Genomic DNA, 21,179 nt, shown 5'->3' with positions numbered 1-21,179 from the left:
GATGGGGACGGTGTAGAGGGAGCTTTACTCTGTGTCTAACCCCATGCTGTACCTGTTCTAGGAGTGTTTGATGGGAGATTAATTCTGCATCTGTTGCTAATCTTTGGTCATTTCTCTAAAGTGTTCAACTGGCAGAGTATCTCTGAAAACCTCCGTCACCTTCATTGAGACCACCCGATACCCACCAGCGCCCAGAGACCAGCCGACCGCTGAACAGAAGCTTCCCTTCGATTTCTTCTATCCCTTCAAGGTCATCAGCAGTGGAGTTGGTGTGTCTGCAGGATCGAGAATGGGTACTTTCTGCAGTGTCCTTTTGACAGGCTTCCTGAATCAGCGATGAGTCTCCACCAGTCAGATCCATCAAAAATTGAGATCTCTTCAACACTGGTGGGAGCAGGATTTTAACGTGAAGGTTGTTGGTACTGAGGGAATAGCACTATGATTAGGGGAGAAGCTCCCACTGCTCCTGCACTGGGATTAGGGGAGGAGCTCCCACTGTCCCTGCACTATGATTAGGGGAGGAGCTCCCACTGCTCCTGCACTGGGATTAGGGGAGGAGCTCCCACTGTCCCTGCACTATGATTAGGGGAGGAGCTCCCACTGCTCCTGCACTGGGATTAGGGGAGGAGCTCCCACTGCTCCTGCGCTGGGATTAGGGGAGAAGCTCCCACTGCTCCTGCACTGGGATTAGGGGAGGAGCTCCCACTGCTCCTGCACTGGGATTAGGGGAGGAGCTCCCACTGCTCCTGCACTGGGATTAGGGGAGGAGCTCCCACTGCTCCTGCACTGGGATTAGGGGAGGAGCTCCCACTGCTCCTGCACTGGGATTAGGGGAGGAGCTCTCACTGTCCCTGCACTATGATTAGGGGAGGAGCTCCCACTGCTCCTGCACTGGGATTAGGGGAGGAGCTCCCACTGTCCCTGCACTATGATTAGGGGAGGAGCTCCCACTGCTCCTGCACTGGGATTAGGGGAGGAGCTCCCACTGTCCCTGCACTATGATTAGGGGAGAAGCTCCCACTGCTCCTGCACTGGGATTAGGGGAGGAGCTCCCACTGCTCCTGCACTGGGATTAGGGGAGGAGCTCCCACTGCTCCTGCACTGGGATTAGGGGAGGAGCTCCCACTGTCCCTGCACTATGATTAGGGGAGGAGCTCCCACTGCTCCTGCACTGGGATTAGGGGAGGAGCTCCCACTGCTCCTGCACTGGGATTAGGGGAGGAGCTCCCACTGCTCCTGCACTGGGATTAGGGGAGGAGCTCTCACTGTCCCTGCACTATGATTAGGGGAGGAGCTGTCACTGTCCCTGCACTGGGATTAGGGGAGGAGCTCCCACTGCTCCTGCACTGGGATTAGGGGAGGAGCTCCCACTGCTCCTGCACTGGGATTAGGGGAGGAGCTCCCACTGCTCCTGCACTGGGATTAGGGGAGGAGCTCCCACTGTCCCTGCACTATGATTAGGGGAGGAGCTCCCACTGCTCCTGCACTGGGATTAGGGGAGGAGCTCCCACTGCTTCTGCACTGGGATTAGGGGAGGAGCTCCCACTGTCCCTGCACTATGATTAGGGGAGGAGCTCCCACTGCTCCTGCACTGGGATTAGGGGAGGAGCTGTCACTGTCCCTGCACTATGATTAGGGGAGGAGCTCCCACTGCTTCTGCACTGGGATTAGGGGAGGAGCTGTCACTGTCCCTGCACTGGGATTAGGGGAGGAGCTCCCACTGCTTCTGCACTGGGATTAGGGGAGGAGCTCCCACTGCTTCTGCACTGGGATTAGAAGAGGAGCTCTCACTGTCCCTGCACTGGGATAAGGGGAGGAGCTGTCACTGTCCCTGCACTGGGAATAGGGGAGAAGCTCACACTGTCCCTGCACTGGGATTAGAAGAGGAGCTCTCACTGTCCCTGCACTGGGATTAGGGGAGGAGCTCACACTGTCCCTGCACTGGGATTAGGGGAGGAGCTCACACTGTCCCTGCACTGGGATTAGGGGAGGAGCTGTCACTGTCCCTGCACTGGGATTACGGGAGGAGCTCCCACTGCTTCTGCACTGGGATTAGGGGAGGAGCTCCCACTGCTCCTGCACTGGGATTAGAAGAGGAGCTCTCACTGTCCCTGCACTGGGATAAGGGGAGGAGCTGTCACTGTCCCTGCACTGGGAATAGGGGAGAAGCTCACACTGTCCCTGCACTGGGATTAGAAGAGGAGCTCTCACTGTCCCTGCACTGGGATTAGGGGAGGAGCTCACACTGCTCCTGCACTGGGATTAGGGGAGGAGCTCACACTGTCCCTGCACTGGGATTAGGGGAGGAGCTGTCACTGTCCCTGCACTGGGATTAGGGGAGGAGCTGTCACTGTCCCTGCACTGGGATTAGGGGAGGAGCTGTCACTGTCCCTGCACTGGGATTAGGGGAGGAGCTCTCACTGCTCCTGCACTGGGATTAAGGGAGGAGCTCACACTGTCCCTGCACTGGGATTAGGGGAGGAGCTCTCACTGTCTTTGCGCCGGGAGTAGGGGAAGAGCTCACACTGTCCCTGCACTGGGATTAGGGGAGGAGCTCACACTGTCCCTGCACTGGGAGTAGGGGAGGAGCTCACACTGTCCCTGCACTGGGATTAGGGGAGGAGCTCACACTGTCCCTGCGCTGGGATTAGGGGAGGAGCTCACACTGTCCCTGCACTGGGATTAGGGGAGAAGCTCACACAGTCCCTGCACTGGGATTAGGGGAGGAGCTGTCACTGTCCCTGCACTGGGATTAGGGGAGGAGCTCACACTGTCCCTGCACTGGGATTAGGGGAGGAGCTCACACTGTCCCTGCACTGGGAGTTGGGGAGGAGCTCACACTGTCCCTGCACTGGGAGTTGGGGAGGAGCTGTCACTGTCCCTGCACTGGGATTAGGGGAGAAGCTCACACTGTGCCTGCACTGGGAGTAGGGGAGGAGCTCCCACTGCTCCTGCACTGGGATTAGGGGAGGAGCTCCCACTGCTCCTGCACTGGGATTAGGGGAGGAGCTCCCACTGCTCCTGCACTGGGATTAGAAGAGGAGCTCTCACTGTCCCTGCACTGGGATAAGGGGAGGAGCTGTCACTGCTCCTGCACTGGGATTAGGGGAGGAGCTCACACTGTCCCTGCACTGGGATTAGGGGAGGAGCTGTCACTGTCCCTGCACTGGGATTAGGGGAGGAGCTGTCACTGTCCCTGCACTGGGATTAGGGGAGGAGCTGTCACTGTCCCTGCACTGGGATTAGGGGAGGAGCTCTCACTGCTCCTGCACTGGGATTAAGGGAGGAGCTCACACTGTCCCTGCACTGGCATTAGGGGAGGAGCTCTCACTGTCTTTGCGCCGGGAGTAGGGGAAGAGCTCACACTGTCCCTGCACTGGGATTAGGGGAGGAGCTCACACTGTCCCTGCACTGGGAGTAGGGGAGGAGCTCACACTGTCCCTGCACTGGGATTAGGGGAGGAGCTCACACTGTCCCTGCGCTGGGATTAGGGGAGGAGCTCACACTGTCCCTGCACTGGGATTAGGGGAGAAGCTCACACTGTCCCTGCACTGGGATTAGGGGAGGAGCTGTCACTGTCCCTGCACTGGGATTAGGGGAGGAGCTCACACTGTCCCTGCACTGGGATTAGGGGAGGAGCTCACACTGTCCCTGCACTGGGAGTAGGGGAGGAGCTCACACTGTCCCTGCACTGGGAATTGGGGAGGAGCTCACACTGCTCCTGCACTGGGATTAGGGGAGGAGCTGTCACTGTCCCTGCACTGGGATTAGGGAGAAGCTCACACTGTGCCTGCACTGGGATTAGGGGAGGAGCTGTCACTGTCCCTGCACTGGGATTAGGGGAGGAGCTCACACTGTCCCTGCACTGGGATTAGGGGAGGAGCTCACACTGTCCCTGCACTGGGAGTAGGGGAGGAGCTCACACTGTCCCTGCACTGGGAGTTGGGGAGGAGCTGTCACTGTCCCTGCACTGGGATTAGGGGAGAAGCTCACACTGTGCCTGCACTGGGAGTAGGGAGGAGCTGTCACTGTCCCTGCACTGGGATTAGGGGAGGAGCTCATACTGTCCCTGCACTGGGAGTAGGGAGGAGCTGTCACTGTCCCTGCACTGGGAGTAGGGGAGGAGCTTTTTGTTTCTGTGTTGGGTCTTTGGGTTTTGCTCCCTCACCTTTCCTGTCCCAATCAATAGCCTCTTCTTGCTGGTCTCTTTAGGGGCTTTGAATCCTCAAATCCCATACCCAGCAGCCACTTCCTCATTCACTGGGGTCCAGTTGGCATCTTCCTTGGAAAGGGGAATTGTCAGAAGATGAACCCCTTCAGTATCCCTGCGCCAAGGCCCACTCCATCTGCATTGATTTATAACCAGCCCGGCCCATACCTTTCCTGTAACTGGGTAGGTCTGTGCACTTTCCTACTTATTCACATATGAATCTTTGTAAATAAATATGACACTTTAATTGTACTGTTGACAGGTATGTTGTGTTTTTTTACTGCAAATTCTGTTTGAGGGAAAGTCGCATGGATTCCAGTAGCTCTCAGGTTCACCCTGTTACTGGAATGAAAGCCTTGGTGTAAGATCTGTAATAATTCTCTGTGATTTTTCTTTTTCATAAATGCATCACCGCTTTTCCAAGGGATAAGTAGAGGATGGAAAATCAAGAGCAGGATTGCCAGGGACACCCATACCCTGAGGCCGAGTTAAGGAATTGGTTCTGAGTCCTTGGGTCGAATGCCCCACTGGTGTCTCAGGATCATCTCGGAGTCGAGCATTGGCTGATCCTGTCAGGACCGGACTGGCTGAGGCTCCTTTCTCTTGAAAGGAGAAGGCTGTGGGCTCACCTGATAGGAGTTTTTAAGATTATTAAAAGATTCGATGGGGTAGATGTCGTGAAAACGTGAGGGAGGTGAAAAGAAGGAGCCACCAACACAACTAACCAACCTGATAAGGAATTCAACCTCTCTACCCTGAGAGTGGGGAGATTGGGACGTCGCTACCACAAGGTGAGATGCAGATGGAAAGGATAGATGCATTCAAGGGGAAGCTAAGTAAGTGCTTGAAGGATAAAGCAAGTGAAGGATATCCTGATACGTTGAGATGAAGCTTTAAGGAAAGACTGCCGAGTAGTGGTAATGTCGCTGGACTAGTTGAGGCCCAGACGAATGCTCCAGGAAAATGGGTTCAAATCCCACCATGGCAGCTGGTGGAATTTAAATTCACTTCATCAAATTTGGACTTGAAAGCTGGCATCAGTGACGGTGACCGTGGAGTTATCGCCGATTGTTGTAAAAACCCATCTGCTTCACTCAAGGCCTCTAGGCGAGTCTGGCCTACATGTGACTCCTGACCCACAGTTCAAGGGGCAATTAGGGATGGGGAAGGAATACTGACCTTGCCAGAGATGCTCACGTTCCCATGAAAATAATAAGAAAGTAAGGCGAGGGGAGACCTGTATGGAGACTAAACACTGGCCAGCACAGACATGTCGGGCCCAATGGCCTGCTTCTACCTCGACAAATTCACTAATGATCCGGTGACCAAAGATCAAAGCCACGAGATTGGAGATTCCCGCCGGAAACCTTTAATCTGATGCAGCAGTCATTAGGACGACCGCCAAATCCATCCGGGGCCATTTCTGGATCTTCAGGGTGAGCTGCAAGCGCTCCAGCTATCTCATCGGGTGAAACATTCTACTTCAATCTGCATCACTTAGCATCATAAACAAACTTACGGCTCCCTATTCCTTCATCCGAGGAAGTTTTACTAGATGAAGACAACCTGCCCATTCCTGGTATTATGAGGGAAGGTTGGACAGGCTAGACTTGTATCTGCTGGAGTTTGGAAGAGTAAGAGGCGACTCGATTGAAACATATAAGATCCTGAGGGGTCCTAACAGGGTGGATGCGGAGAGGATGTTTCCTCTGCGAGAATCTAGAACTAGGGGTCACGGTTTAAAAATAAGGGGTCGCCTACTTAATACAGAGATGAGGAGAAATTTTTTCTCTCAGAAGGTTATGAGCTTTTGGAATTCATCCTCAAAAGGTGGTGGAAGCAGATTCTTTAAATACTTTTAAGGTAGAGGCAGTTAGTTTCTTGATAAGCAAAGGGGTGAAAGGTTATCGGGGGTTGGTGGAATGTGGAGCTGAGGGTACAATCAGATCAGCCACGATCTTGGTGGAGCAGACTCGAGGGGCTGAATGGCCTACTGCTCCTGTCGTGAAAAGCTGCAGCTCCGGCATAGTCTCGGTGGGGAGCTAGTTACACCCGGACAATTTGAGTACATGTCCAGTATCCCTTTCTGTCTGCTTCCTGCTAACTGTTTGTTTATGTAAGTGGATTGCCTCCAATTCTGTATTCTGGAAGTTCAGACAATAACATCCATAGACTCACACACGCGCACTGTTACTTAGCTCCCCCCCCAAAAAAATAAAAATCAAATGGTTAAGACATGACTTAGCCTTTACAAATCCATACTCATCAGCTCAAGTTTGTCCAAATATTCAATCACTCTGTCAATAATAGGTTCTATTAATTTGCGTACAACTGCTTTCAGACTAATAGCTTATTATTTCCCAGTTTTTCTCTCCTATCCTTAAATGAAGTGACAATGGAAATTTTCTAATCTTTTACTGTGCATTGATAAGAAATGGGCATCACTAGCAAAGCCAGCATTGAGAAGGTAGTGGAACTTTCCAGGCCACTTCAGAGGGAAGTTAAGAGCCAACCCCATTGTTGTAATTAAGGCACAGACCGTGCTAATGTCTCTCGACAGGGTCTGGCCTTCAATTGTCTTGGAGGCCCCCTCCTCACCCCACTCTTTGCCACTGCAATGAGGCAGCCACTCTGTCAAGACCATGTAGTGGTTGGCATTCAAAAAAAAAAGAGTCACGCACAGGCTAGGAACGCGCCCTTCACAAGGTGACCTTCGCCACAAGCTTGTCTGATGCCTCAGCGACTCCCCCATGGGGTACGCAAGCGCCTCATAACTGCCTGCTTCAGCTGAGCGAGAAATCAGCACGCCACTGTCATTGGTGCATACGCTCCGACACTTGGGGCAACAGATGAGGCCAAGGAGGGATTCCTTGCCCAAGTCCCAAACTGATAACCTCCACAAACAACCCAACTCCCTGACCCTTCAAGGTAAGGATGGCAGATGTCCTTCCCTAAGGGTCATTAACTAACCAGGTGGGGTTTTTTTTTAACCACAATCAATGATTCGAACGTATATACAAAATAGGAGCAGGAGTAGGCCATTCGGCCCCTCGGGCCTGCTCCGTCATTCAATAAGATCACGGCTGCTCTCTATGTGTTTAGAATTCCACATTCTCATCTACCCCTGATAACCTTTGACTTCCTCGCCTAACAAGAATCAATCTACCTCCGTCTTAAAAATATTCAATGACCCCCCAACCTCCACTGCCTTCTGAGGCAAGAGAGTTCCAAAGCTGCACAGCCCTCTGAGCGAAAAAGTTTCTCATCTCATTTCTGGATATCTCCCTCTATTATCTCTCACTTCTGATTGGCAGAAAAGTGACAAATGAAATTCAGTCTGACCAGTCCACTGATATCTTCCTTGCAGTCGACAGCTTGCTTCTTCCTTATCAAAGCACGTGGCTAATTTTGATATCATCAGCAAACATCTTAGTCAGACACCCTACAATCAGTCTTAAATCCGTGATATTTACATAGACGCAACAAAGGACCCAGTACTGAGCCCTGCAGAACTCCACCAGAAACAGACATCCGGTCGCCAAAACACTTGCTAACCATAACCCTTTCTTTCCTTAGCCACTGAGCCAATTTTGGGTCCAATGTGCCACTTTGCCCTGGATCCCCGGAGCATTTAATTTACTGACCAGCCCATCGTGTGGGAGCTTGTCAATCGCTGGTGTCCATGACACCTCTCATTGCAATACCCTTAGTTCCAATACAGCCACCCAGCAGATAAAATCAGAATTGCAAACAGGGTAACACTTTATTGATTTATACAAATACCATGAACCAACATCATCACCCAGCTGCGTTTCTGATAAGTGTTCTTTTTACTATTCTAGTGTTTATTATTCTACAAGGTGATTCTTCCCCGCCCTCCCCTCACCCCCTCCAACCTCCCTTCCCCAGTGTCTTCAATAGGTGGTGACCGTGACTCACTCTGGGCGGGTCAGATGCTCATAGCGAGCGATCCCGAAGGGCCCGGGCACGAGGGGACCTCACCTCCGAGCGCAGTATCACTGCTGCCTCCAGGGCAGAGGGCGCTTGGCCGTGCGGCGAGGGGGCCGGCGTGCCGGTGTCCGGAGGGAGGGTGGCGCGTGCCCCTCCCGTGGCGCCACCCGGTGGTGAGCCAGCACTGCCGCCGGCCGGCCGCGGCACGGCGGACTGCAGGAGGTCGGTGACCCGGCCGAAGCCCCGGTCGATGCGCGTCCCCAGCCTTTCCAGGCCGGAGGAGATGGTGCAGGCCAGAGCCTCGATGGCACCGGTTTGAGCCTCGATCAACGATGCCAGCGCTGGTGCCACCGGCTCCTGGGTGGAGGGCCTCACCGCCGCGTCCACCGAGCTCACCACGTGCTCCATGGTGGACTGCAGGGTGCTGATGCCCTGCGGCAGAACGCCACAAAGTATGGAAGCAGAGTCTTCGACGCTCTCGGACAAGGTAAGGCAGCTCCGAGACAGGCTGTCCAAAGCCTCCAGCAGCTGATGATGCACATGGAAAATCTTTCTTTTAAAGGCCGGGCCACTCAAATCTGCATCTCTGTGTTCCTCAGCATAGCTCGAGTCTGAGCCTGCCCTATGGCCATCTGTGTCCTGCACTGTCCTCTCCAGTATGCTCAGCTCCTGCTCACTACTGCTGAATAGTTCACCTTGTGTGGGTCCTTCAAGCTCGCTGTCTCTGCTGTCGGCCAGGCTGATTTCCCTGCCGGCGTACTGGAAGGACAGAGCCGGTGAGGGGGCATCTTCCAAAAGGTGGTGCTCCTCCAACTCCTGCCCGGTGAGGCCCAGGTAATGGGACAGACCTGGAACGAAAGGGAGAGGGACAAAGGTCAGCGAGCACCGGCAAGGCGAAGCGACAGTGGCACAGAGCAGCTCTGGGATGGCCGTGCTGCCTGGGTGACGTCTTAACAAAGAAGTGAGCGCATAAAGAGAAATTGGAAGACACCCTGTGGTACTTGGCCTCCAGCCTCGCCGTTCTCGATGCAACGCCTGCTGTAGATCTCGACGATGTCCAGTGCTTCCTGCTCCATCTGGGTTGGGGCTTGAATGGAGGCTGGCCGTTCGCCACCGCTGAGCGGATTCCTTGGTTTCTGGGCCAACTTGTCCTGCAGAAAGAACGGGACTGAGTTAGTGCCCTGGCTGCTGTCAGGGGTCGTGTGAGGCACAGCTCCATCTAGGGCAGACCGCAGCAAGGTGTGAGTAGCAACAGCAAGGCCTGGTGCAGAAAGCAGTCGGAGGCTGACCTGTGAAAGCCTTTAGCAGAATAGTGAAAAGCTTTCTAGTCGTTACCAGGTCAAAGCTCCTTCTGTTTGTTGTGAGGCACTCGACAGCAAATGAGCGCAGTTAGATAAAGGAGGCGGGGGGGTGGGTATGAGGTGTGGCTGTGACTGAAGGAAAAATGTACAGAGTGAACACTCAGGGTGGGGGGGGAGAAATTGGTGAGAGAGTAGGCGGTGTAAATGGAGCAGAGAGTGGTAAGAGCGAGGGAGGGGTGGAGAGTGAGGGGGAAAGGGGAGGGGGGTGGAGAGGGAGGGAAGGGGGGTGGAGAGGGAGGGAAGGGGAGGAGCGAATGTTGAGAGGGAGGGGGCAGAGTGTGGAAGCGAGGGCTGAGAGGGAGACTGGGAAGTGGAGGCAGAGAAGGTGCTCGTAGCGAGAGAAGGGGGAGAAGGCGATGGGGAGGGGTGGAGAAGGGGGAAGAGGGGTGCGGAGAGGGAGGGGTGGAGAAGGGGGAAGAGGGGTGCGGAGAGGGAGGGGTGGAGAAGGGGGAAGAGGGGTGCGGAGAGGGAGGGGTGGAGAAGGGGGAAGAGGGGTGTGGAGAGGGAGGGGTGGAGAAGGGAAAAGAGGGGTGTGGAGAGGGAGGGGTGGAGAAGGGAAAAGAGGGGTGTGCTGAGAGAGGGGTGGAGAAGGGAAGAGGGGTGCGGAGAGGGAGGGGTGGAGAAGGGAGAGGGGGCAGTGAAACTGGAGAGCGGTGCAGAGGGTGGGACAGAGAAGAGGAAAAGGGGGAGAAAGGGGAGAGGAGGATGAGAGGGGGGCAAAGATGGTGAGAAGACAGGGAGAGAAGGGGAAAGTAGGGCAGAGAGCAGATGGGAACGTAGAGGGGGAGAGGGCGGCAGAGGGGAGCAGGGTGGAGGAGAGCAGAGAGGTGGATTGGGGAGAGGGGAGCATAGAGAAGGGGAGAGAGCTGTTGTGACTAAAGGAAAATGCACAAAGCGAACACTGTGTGGTTGTGAGAAGAGTGCAGTGTGAAGAGAGTTTACACATTGGGAATTTGGTGAGAGTGGGAATTCAGTACAGAGTGGAAAGGAGGTGTTTCTCTTTTACCTTCAATACTCAAAGTGGTTCATGTAAACTTTAGAGAATATGCGTTTAAAATTTCTGCCTTAATACTTGGGGCGAATAGAAAAAGAGAAATAAAACTTAAGTAATTCGATAGAAATAATAGAATAATGTAAATTAAGAAATGACAAAGCGAGTTCTGCGTCTAATCTGAAGTATGTGGGGAGTTTGTGATCAGCACAATTTCCTAAGCGAACACGTCTCCAGTAGATGTTTCCATCTCTCGAGCTTCTCTGGCCCTGTGTTGTTGAGAGGATGAGAGGGAGACTTTGACTCCCCACAAGGGATGGGGGGCAATATCTGGACAGTTTATTCCACACTCGGTCACGCCTCATAGAGAGGTGCAGGTCCAGGCGGGAGTCGGTTTGGCCAACAGAGGACAGGTTCAAGAGAACCCAGGCAAGGTAGGGAATAAGAATGTGAGGAAACTGACCCTATCCAACAGATATGATGTATTTGTTATCTGTGAGCATTTGGAGAAAGACTGGCGGAGGGACAACTAGAACAGGAGGATGTCCAAAGGGAAATGGAGCAGAAGTGTAATGTGGTAGTTGTAACAGATTTAATTATCAAGAGGATAAATGGGATCTTTGGAAGCAGCCCTTTTTTTTCCTTTGTGGGATGTGTTTGTTGCTCATCCCTAATTGCCCATGAACTGAGTGGCTTGCTGGACCATTACAGAGTCAGCCACATTACTGTGGTTCTGGCATCACACTTTGGCCAAGGCCAGGTAAGGACAACAGAGATAAAAACAAAAATAAAAAAACTGCGGATGCTGGAAATCCAAAACAAGAACAGAATTACCTGGAAAAACTCAGCAGGTCTGGCAGCATCGGCGGTGAAGAAAAGAGTTGACGTTTCGAGTCCTCATGACCCTTCGACAGAACTAGGGTGACAGAAGCAAGGTGAGTTTTGTCGAAGGGTCATGAGGACTCGAAACGTCAACTCTTTTCTTCTCCGCCGATGCTGCCAGACCTGCTGAGATTTTCCAGGTAATTCTGTTCTTGTTAAGGACAACAGATTTCCTTCCCTAAAGGACATTGGTGAACCAGATGGGTTTTTACAATATTGAATGCTAGTTACCAATTGAATTTAAATGCCACAGTGAGATTTGAACCCATCGCCCCAGAGCATTAGTTTGGGCCTCTGGATTACCAGTCCAATGATACTACCACTATGCCACAGTGTTCCCCCAAGCTTAATCCACACGGTCTGCTGTCTTTCTCTCAATGATTCAGATGTGAGGATTAAAGGTAATATTTCTAAGTTTGCAGATGACACAAAACCAGGTGGAATTGAGAGTTCTGAGGAGGAGGCAAAGACGCTTCAAGGGGATTTGGAGAGGCTAATCAAGTGGGCAAAAATTAGCAGATGAAATACAAGGTAAGGTTATCCACTTTGGTAGGAACAACAGAAAGGCACAGTATTTCTCAAATGGTGAGAGGCTGGGAAGTATTGTATTTCAAAGGGACCTGGGTGTCCTTGTTCACGAGCTACTGAAAGCTAACCTGCAGGTGCAGCAAGCAGTCAAGAAGGCAAATAGTATGTTGGTCTTTATTACAAGATGGTTTTAGCATAGGACTAAAGATGTCTTACTGCAATGATGTAGAGCCTTGCTGGGACCTCACCTGGAGTATTGTTTGATGATCTTACCTAAGGAAAGATATACTTGCCATAGATGGAGTGCAACGAAGGTTCACCAAATTAATTCCTGGGATGGAGGGGTTGTCCTGTGAGGAAAGATTAACTAGATTGGGCCTTTATTCTCTGGAGTTTAGAAGAATGAGAGGAGATCTCATTCAAACTTATAAAATTCTTACAGGCTCGACAGGGTAGATGCAGGAAGGATGTTTCCCTTGGCTAGGGGTGTCTAGAACCAGAGGACACAATGTCAGAGGAAGGGGCAGGACATTTAGGACTGAGGTGTGGAGGAATTTCTTCACCGAGGGTGGTGAATCTTTGGAATTCTCTGCCCCAGGGGGCTGTGGACGCTCAGTCATTGAGGATGTTCAAGACAGAGATTGATCAATTTCTACATATTAAACACATCAAGGGATTTAGGGATAGTGCAGGAAAATGCTGTAGAAGTAGATCATGAGCCATGATATCATTAAATGGCAGAGTGGGCTCAAAGGGCTGAATGGCCTATTCCAGCTCCTATTTCTTATGTTCTTTTTGGGGCCAAGGTGAGAAACAATTTTGAGCTGACTCGAAAGGGCATTGGAAAAGGAGGACAGAATCTAGTGATAGTGATTGTGATTGATCCATGTTAGGACCAACAACACAAGGAAGAGTTGGCAAATGATCCCATTCAGAAAATACAGGAATGAGGAGCTCCGTTAAAGATCGGGTCTTAAAGGTTATAATCTTTGGATTATTGCCTGAGCCGCATGCAAATTGGCAAAGGGATAAGCAGATTAGGGAGGGAAGCAGGTGGCTGAAGGAATGGCGTTTGAAGAAGGGGTTCCATTGCAATGGAACAGGATGTCACTTGTACCACTGGGGCAGGCTCCACTGTAACTGGGCTGGGACCAGAGTCTGAGTGGAAAGAGTCAATTGAGTCATCACAAGGTCTTCAAATTGGTAAGTGGGTGGAGAGTCCAGTGGGAAAAGGCAGCATAAATAATGAACTGAAAACAAACAAAGGGGAAGAAGAGATGGTGCCATCAGAGCTGGTGCAGTAGATGCTACAGGTAAAGTAAAAGATGTAAAGTAATTAAACCAGGAGAGAGAGAAAATAAGTGTGTGAGAAAGCCATTAGAAGAGTAGGGTGTGTGGCCCAAATAAAGGCACAGGGCATGAGGAACAAATTGAATAAATTATAGGCTCAAATTCACTTTGAAACAAAATAGCCATTACAGAGAATGTCAAGACAGTCGGGACATGGGAACTAAACATTCCAAGTTTAAGGGACTCCAGGAAAGAGAGGGAATATGGTCGAGGAGGATGAGTGGGATTAAGCATTAAGGATGAAATCACTTTGATGATGAGATGCTTGTAATGTGCAGTAAGCAGGCAATGGCGAGGTTATAGGTAGAATTAAGCATTGGAAAAATGATCTAAGACTGTAGTGGGAGATTGGATAAGCATGTAGCAATGGCCCAATGGTTTTAATAGGGCATTTTACTTTGAAATGGATTGAGATAAGCAAACCAGTACACATCAGAAAGGTAAAAAACAAAAAAAACTGCGGATACTGGAAATCCAAAACAAAAACAGAATTACCTGGAAAAACTCAGCAGGTCTGGCAGCAGACCTGCTGAGTTTTTCCAGGTAATTCTGTTTTTGTTTCACATCAGAAAGGTAGTGGATTTGGAGTGTGTTCAGGTAGTTTTCCTCAGCAGTAGGTCTCAGAGTCAACCAGGAGGCATGCATTATTATATTTAGCAATGACTAATGAGCCACATGTTTGGGACTCGCCCAAATTAATGTTTACAAAATAACAGCACAAAAGAGTGCTAATTGAAGGATGTTGGTGAGGACATTGCAGATGCTCTAACTATAACCTTCCAAAGCTCTTTCAATTTGTTGCACCTTGAACTGAGTGGCTTGCTCAGCCATTTCAGAGGGCAGTAAAGAGTCAACCACATCGCTGTGGGTCAGGAGTCACATGTAAGCCAGACCAAGTAAGGACAGAAAATTTCCTTCCCTGGAGGAGATGAGTGAACCAGATGGGTTTTTATGACAGTGGATGAGAGTTTCCAGGTCACCATTACTGAAAGCAGCTTTATATTCCTCATTTATTAACTGCATTTAAATTCCACCAGCTGCCGTGTGGGATTTGAACCCAAGCCTCCTGAGCATTAGCCTGGGTCTCTGTTATTAGTCCAGTGACATTACCACTATGCTACTGTCTCTCCATAACCCCATCTCCCCATCTGTTAATGAGAGGCTATAATTATGGACAGGGTGATTAAGCACCTTGAAAATTTTCAGCTGATTAGAAAGAGCTAGCATGGATTTGTAAAGTTTCTATCATGTTTGATAAACCTGAATTTTTTTTTGAAGAGATGACTAAAGTAAAAGACATACAAAAATATGAACCAGGAGCAGGAGTAGGCCATGTGGCCCTTCGAGCCTGCTCTGCCATTTAATAAGATCATGGCTGATCTGATAGTACCCTCAAACCTGCATCCCGCCTACCTCCGATAACCTATTGCCCCCCCTTGCTTACCGAGTATCTACCATCTCTGCCTTAAAAGTATTCAAAGACTGCGCTTCCACTGCTTTTTCAGGAAGAGTTCCAAAGACTCACGACCCTCATGAGAGAAAAAAATTCACCTCGTCAACGTTTTGCATGGGCAAACCCTTATTTTTAAACTAGATTCTCCCACGAGCGGAGACATCCTCTCCCCATCCACCCTGTCAAGACCCCTCAGGGAAATGTCTGTGGACGTTATGTATACAGATCGAGAAAAGGCATTTTCATAAAGCCTCTCAGCAGAGTCGGTTAACTAATAGTGATGCTCATCGAATTGAAGGCAAATTATTGACCTGTTCAGGAAACTGGCTGAGTGACAGGAGAGGGTTGATAGGGATAATGGGCAGGTAATCTAACTAGCAGAATGTGTGCCCACAAAGATCTTTCTTGGACTTCAAATGTTCACTGCATTTATTGACAACCTACAGGATGGACTACATAACCAAATATAGGAGGGCAGTGTAAGCATTATAGATGGAAGCTTTAACATGAAAAAGAGATATTGGTCGATTGAGTGCATTGGCAAAACTGTAGCAAACGGATTTCCTTGTAAGTAAATGTGAGATCATCCACTTTTGACCTTCAAAGGGTAGAACAGTTTTTTTTAATAGTGAAAAGCTAAAAGTTCAAAAAGTCTATAGTGCCAGGTACACAGATCATTCAAATGCTGTGGACAAGTACACAAAATTATCACAAAGGTGCCTTCATAAAGACATCTGGAGTAATGTCGGAAGTCCAGGTCACCACACGCTGAGAAGGATATATTGGCCTCTGAGGGAGTGCAGTAGATTTACCAGAATGATACCTAGGTGTCAAGGGTTAAATTACGTGGAGAGATTTCACAAATGTATTTTCTGGAATTTAGAAGGTTCCAGTTGATTTGATCAAAGTTTTCAAGATATTAAAGGGGAACATGTAGGGTAGATAGAGAAACACGAGGAAGAAGTTTTTTACACACAGGGTAGTGAGTGTCTGGAATTCGCTGCCCAAGTTGGTGGTAGAGGCAGAAACTCTAAACTCTTTTAAAAAGTACCTGGATCTGCACCTAAAGTGCTGTAAGCTGCAATGCGATGGGCCGGGTGCAGGAAGGTGGGATTAGAAAGGGTACCTGGGTGTCCTCAGGCTGGCATGGACAAGATGGGCTGAATGGCCTCCTTCTGTGCTGTACCTTTTCTATGGTTCTAAACTATTTCTCCTGGTTGGGGAGTATGATCTAAAAAATTAGAGCTAGACTATTTGAGGAAAGATATTAAGAAATACCTCTTCATGCAAAGGTTGGTAGAACTCTTCTGCAAAGGTCAGTTGAAGCTAGATTAATTGTTAGTTTTAAAACTGAGATCGATGACATATTTGGTTAACAAATGTCTAAGGGATAAATGAGTAAATGGAGTTAGGTCGCCGATTAGCCTTGATCTAGGTGAATGCCAGAATGGGCTCGAGGGTTTATGTGACCTACTCCTGTTCCTATGAGTGAGGATGGGGAGTTCTTATAGGAGCCCCTCAACGGCCCCTCAAGTCTGTCCGCCATTCAACTAGATCAAGGCTGATCTGTATCTTAAGTCTATCTACCTGCCTCTGTTCCGTAACCCTCAATACCTTTGCCCAACGATAATCTATCAATCTCAGTTTTGAAATATTGAATTGACCCTCAGCCTTAACCGATTTCTGTGGGCAGGGAGAGTGTTCTAAATTTCACTGCCCTATATGTGAAGACCTGCTTCCTACCTTTAGCCTTGAACATGCTAGCTTGGTTAGGCCGTACTTGGGAGCTCTGTGTACAGTTCTGCTCTCTATATTATAGAAAGTGTACATGTCAATGTCTTATGTGGAGAGGATGTTTCCTCTTGTGGCAGAATCTAGAACTAGGGGTCACTGATTAAAAATGAGTCACTCATTTAACAGAGACGAGGAGAATCTTTTTCTCTGAAGGTTGCAAGTCTTTGGAACTCTTCCTGAAAAGGCGGTGGAAGCAGAGTCTTGGAATCATTTTAAGGCAGAGGTACACAGTTTCTTGGTAAGCAATGGGGTAGGAGGAGGTTACCATCAGATCAGCCATGATCTTATTGAATGGCAGAGAGGCTCAAGAAGCTGAGACCTCCTCCTGCTCCTAATTCGCGTGTCTGTATGTATGGTCAATTACATTGTTAAAGTTTGTTCATGTCAATTACATGGTTGAGGTTTGTTATTACATTAAGGTTTGTTCATATGATATCAATTACATTGTTAAAGTTAAGCGAAACAGGTGATGAGCATGAATTGTCTTCAAGTGCATATTAAAGGAGGATATTTTGTTTCCCTAAAAAGAGTCGATAAATAGGGGACACCCCTTGAAGGAGCTTTTAATTAATTAATTAACTAGTTTGTTTTATTGATTTGAAAGAGGATATAAATAGGGGATAATTGGGACACAACATGGAATGGAGGAGAGCTGGAGACCAAACAAGTCTATAAACTCTCGATAAAGAAAAGCTGTGTGTCTTGGTCTAGGCTTCACTAACCAGCTTGGATTCCGTTAACAGTCTAGAGACACTGGAAAAGGTACAAACAGAATTTACAAGATGATAGCAGGGCTACAAGGTTATAGGTATTGGGAAACAATGCATAGGCTTGGATCTCTTCTCTCTTGAAAAGCAAAGGCTGAGAAGTGACCTATAAGAAGTGTTTAAAATTGTGACCATTTTTGACAGAGTAGATACATGAGAGGGTTTCCACTTATGGGAAAGAGCAAGATGAGACGCCATCAATGTAGTCACTGAGAAACCCAGGGGGGAGTTCAGAAGAAACCCAGATGGTGGTGAGAATGTGGAACTCATGGCCACAAGGAGAGGTCGAAGCAAATTGTATAGACACATTTAAGGGGAAGCGCAGTAAACAAATGATGGAAAAGGAAATAGAGGTTAGAGGAGGATACACTGAAAGGAGGATCAAGTGGTGTGAGATGCCAGCATGGCCTTATTGGGGCGGGTTGTCTGATTCTGTGCTATCTTTTCAATGTCATTCTGTTAGTGCATGTGAATGCATTGGAGAGAGCACAGAAGCTAGTCACAAGAATGGTTCCAGGATTTAAGAACTTCAGTTATGACGATAGATTGGAGCAGTTAGGACAGTTCTCCTTGGAGAAAAGAAGGCTGAGAGGAGATTTGATAGAGATTCAAAATCTCGAGGGATCTGGACAGAGTAGATAGGGGGAAACTGTTCCCATGCATGAGAGGATTTAGAATGAGAGGGCACAGATTTATAGTAATCGGCAAGAGAAGCAAAACTGAAAATAACTTTAATGCACAGCGAGTGGTTGTCTGGAATGCACTGCCTGGGATTGTGGTGGAGGCAGGTTCGATCGAGACATTCAAAAGGGAATTCAAAAGACAGTTATCTGAAAAGGGAAGAGTGTGCAGGTTTACGGGGAGAAGGCAGGGGAATGGATTGCTTGCTCGGAGAGCCGGGGCAAACCCGATGGCCAATTGGTCTCCATCAGTACTGTAGCATACGGATATATGAATTAGGAGCATGAGTAGGCCACTCGGCCCCTCTAGCCTGCTCCACCATTCAATAAGATCATGGCTGATCTGATTGTAACCTCAATTTCACTTTCCTGTCGACCCCTTATAGCCTTTGACTCCTTTGTCACTCAAGAATCTATCTAATTCTGCCTTAAAAATATTCAATGATCCTGCCTCCACTACTTTCTGGGAAAGAGAGTTCCACAGACTCGTGACCCTCTGAGAGAAAGACATTTTCTTCATCTCCATCTTAAACGGGAGACCCCTTATTTTTAAAACTTGTCCCCACAAGGGGAAACATCCTTTCAGCATCCACCCTGTCAAGTCCCCTCAAGCTCTTCATGTTTCAATAAGATCACTCTCATTCTTCTAAACTCCAATGGATACAGATCCAACCTCGCCTCATAAGGTAACCCTCCGTTGGCAACACATCCCAACTTTTATATTGCATTCGCCTAGCAATGAATGACATTTGCCTTCCTAATCAGTTGCTGTACCTGCATACTAGCTTTTTGTGATTCATGCACCAGAACACCCGGATCCCTCAGTACCTCAAGAGTTCTGCACTCACTTAATTCTTCCTGCCAAAGTGGACAAGTTCACATTTTCCCATGTGATTCCAGTGCGTCGAGTTAAAATTGACGGCACAGCGCCTGCCGCACATCGTACTCACCCTGGCCGTGCGGGTGAGGTCGTTGAACTTCTTGCGGCACTGCAGCCAGGTTCTGGGGGTGATACTTTTGAGGTTGACATAGAGTGCCACCTCCCTCCAGGCCTGGCGCAGGGTCTGCCTGGGCATCTTCCTGCCATCCGAGGGGAAAAGGACCTCCTTGTGGGCTCTCACCTGCTCCACCAGCACCTTGAGTGCAGCATCACTGAAGCGGGGAGCCCTGGGTTCCACCATCCCCGCCCCTTCACTCGGCCCGGGTTCCAAGACAATACCTGCAGCGGCGTTAAGATCGCGCTTGAAATGGGCGTGGGGCGCGCCGGAAATTGATCCGGCCGGAACTCCCGCCTTCCCCAGGCCGGCGTGCCGAACGCGGCGCCCACAGCGCCGCTTGCCATTGGCCGCTGCCAGCCGGAGGCTCGCCGCGTGCCGGCCAATCAGGCACAAAGGCCACACGTCAGGACGGGCGCAGCCAATGAGCGACGGCGCGAGCGGCACGGACCCGCCCACGTCCCGCCCGCCCGCCGTGAAATTGACAGCCGCAGCGGATCGGCTGCCTTCTCCCCGCCGAGATGGGGCGACTCGGGACACGGAGGGAATTCGGGAGCGGGAGTTATCGGATGAGATTCGGAGCCTTCAACCCGCACCCCTGCCCCAGTCCCCATAGGTTCCTGTAGCTGGGATCGGGAGCAATCTCATTTTGGGGTCGGGGAAGGAAAAAAGGGAAAGTGTGGGAAGGTGATGGTGAGAGAGGGTGAGGGAGGGGTTGGAGATAGAGGGTGGGGAAGGGAGAAGGGGGGTGAGGGGGAGAGAGGTAGGGGACAGTGGGGGGGTAGGGGATAGAGGGGGGTAGGGGAGAGAGAGGGCGGTAAGGTACTGGGGAGGTGAGGGGGTTGTTGGAGAGAGAGGGGTGCGGAAGAGAAAGAGGGGTTTCGGGGTGAGAGAGAGAGAGGGCTCAGCGAGAGGTGTGTGGGAGAGAAAGATGAGGGTGCAGGTTAGAGAGCGGAAGGGTGAGAGAGAGAGAGGGGAGCAAGAGAGAGAGTTGGGGGGTGAGAGAGAGGGGGTGGTGATAGAGAGGGGGTGCTGGGAGTGAGAGAAAGGGAGGGTGCTGGGAAAGCGAAGGGGTTGAGGGCAGAGAAAGGGTGTTGGAGGAGACAGATCAGGTGGTGGGGGAAGAGGCAGTGCTGGAGGAGAGAGAGAGCTAGACAGAGAGAGGGTGGACGAGAGAGAGAGATAGGCAGAGAGAAAGGGTGGAGGAGAGAGAGATAGACAGACAGAGAGGATGGAGGAGAAAGAGATAGACAGACAGAGAGGATGGAGGAGAAAGAGATAGACAGACAGAGAGGATGGAGGAGAAAGAGATAGACAGACAGAGAGGATGGAGGAGAAAGAGATAGACAGACAGAGAGGATGGAGGAGAGAGAAATGGACAGACAGGGTGGAGGAGAGAGGGATATAGACAGGGAGAGAGGGTGGAGGAGAGAGAGAGAGATGGTGGAGGAGAGATAGGTCTTGAGGAGAGAGATAGACAGAGAGGGCGGCTGGAGAGAGAGAGGGCTGGAGGAGAAATAAGTTTTGAGGATAGAGAGATAGACAGGGCTGGAGGAGAGGGAGAGAGGGTGGAGGAGAGAGATAGACAGACAGAGAGGGTGGAGGAGAGAGAGATAGACAGACAGAGGGTGGAGGAGAGAGAGATAGACAGACAGAGAGGGTGGAGGAGAGAGAGATAGACAGACAGAGAGGGTGGAGGAGAGAGAGATAGACAGACAGAGAGGGTGGAGGAGAGAGAGATAGACAGAGAGGGTGGAGGAGAGAGATAGAGAGAGAGGGTGGAGATGAGAGAGATAGAGAGAGAGAGGGTGGAGGAGGGAGAGATGGAGGGGGCTGGAGTAGAGAGTGATAGAACGAGAGAGACGGCTGGAAAAGAGATAGAGAGAGAGGGCTGGAGGAGAGAGATAGAGCAGGGGCTGGAGAAGAGAGGGAGATAGAGAGGGAGGGCTGGCGGAGAGAGAGATAGACAGAGAGGGAGGGCTGGAGGAGAGGGAGACAGAGAGGGAGGGCTGGACGAGAGGGAGATAGGGAGGGCTGGACGAGAGGGAGATAGAGAGGGCTGGAGGAGAGGGAGATAGAGAGAGGGAGGGTGGAGGAAAGTGAGATAGACAGAGAGAGGGTGGAAGAGAGAGAGACAGTGGAGAAGGGAGAGATCGACTGAGAGAGAGGGTGGAGGAGGGAGAGATAGACAGAGAGAGGGTGGAGGAGAGAGATGGA

General features: G+C 50.3%; 2 protein-coding genes across 4 annotated transcripts in view; one reads left to right on the top strand and one right to left on the bottom strand.

Moving 5' to 3' along the window:
* The window catches only part of LOC121271096 (tectonic-3-like), an 80,798-nt gene extending 76,961 nt beyond the window's left edge, over nt 1-3,837 (top strand). For both annotated transcript variants that reach the window (XM_041176840.1, XM_041176839.1), the window contains one exon: nt 122-3,837. In XM_041176840.1, the coding sequence (XP_041032774.1) occupies nt 122-340 (219 nt within the window). In that variant the 3' untranslated portion in view covers nt 341-3,837. The remainder of the gene's footprint in view (nt 1-121) is intronic.
* Nucleotides 3,838-8,110: 4,273 nt separating this feature from the next.
* Nucleotides 8,111-19,201, bottom strand: LOC121271110. 2 transcript variants are annotated; one of them, XM_041176874.1, is made up of 3 exons: nt 19,089-19,201; nt 9,153-9,312; nt 8,111-9,009 (listed from the first exon to the last, which is right to left on the bottom strand). In XM_041176874.1, exons 1-3 carry the CDS (start codon nt 19,146-19,148, stop codon nt 8,168-8,170), a joined length of 1,062 nt encoding a protein of 353 aa, XP_041032808.1. In that variant the 5' UTR covers nt 19,149-19,201; the 3' UTR covers nt 8,111-8,167. The 2 variants fall into 2 exon arrangements, with proteins under 2 accessions (XP_041032808.1, XP_041032807.1); XM_041176873.1 differs by having other exon boundaries at nt 18,918-19,199.
* Between the last annotated feature and the right edge of the window lie 1,978 nt (nt 19,202-21,179).

This window comes from Carcharodon carcharias, chromosome 29 (genome assembly GCF_017639515.1).
Source record: "Carcharodon carcharias isolate sCarCar2 chromosome 29, sCarCar2.pri, whole genome shotgun sequence".
Classification (NCBI taxonomy): Eukaryota; Metazoa; Chordata; class Chondrichthyes; order Lamniformes; family Lamnidae; genus Carcharodon; species Carcharodon carcharias.
Note: the sequence above shows the minus strand (reverse complement) of the source record. Positions and strands in the feature narration are given on the sequence as shown.

Bases quoted from the DNA above. Each gene is read 5' to 3' on its own strand.
- LOC121271110 (XM_041176873.1), bottom strand. From the start codon at position 19,148: ATGGTGGAACCCAGGGCTCCCCGCTTCAGTGATGCTGCACTCAAGGTG. The intron at 9,313-18,917 runs GTGAGTACGATG...TTCTTTCTGCAG, and splicing joins ACCTCACCCGCACGGCCAGG to GACAAGTTGGCCCAGAAACC. The intron at 9,010-9,152 runs GTGTCTTCCAAT...CTTTCGTTCCAG, and splicing joins TGGAGGCCAAGTACCACAGG to GTCTGTCCCATTACCTGGGC.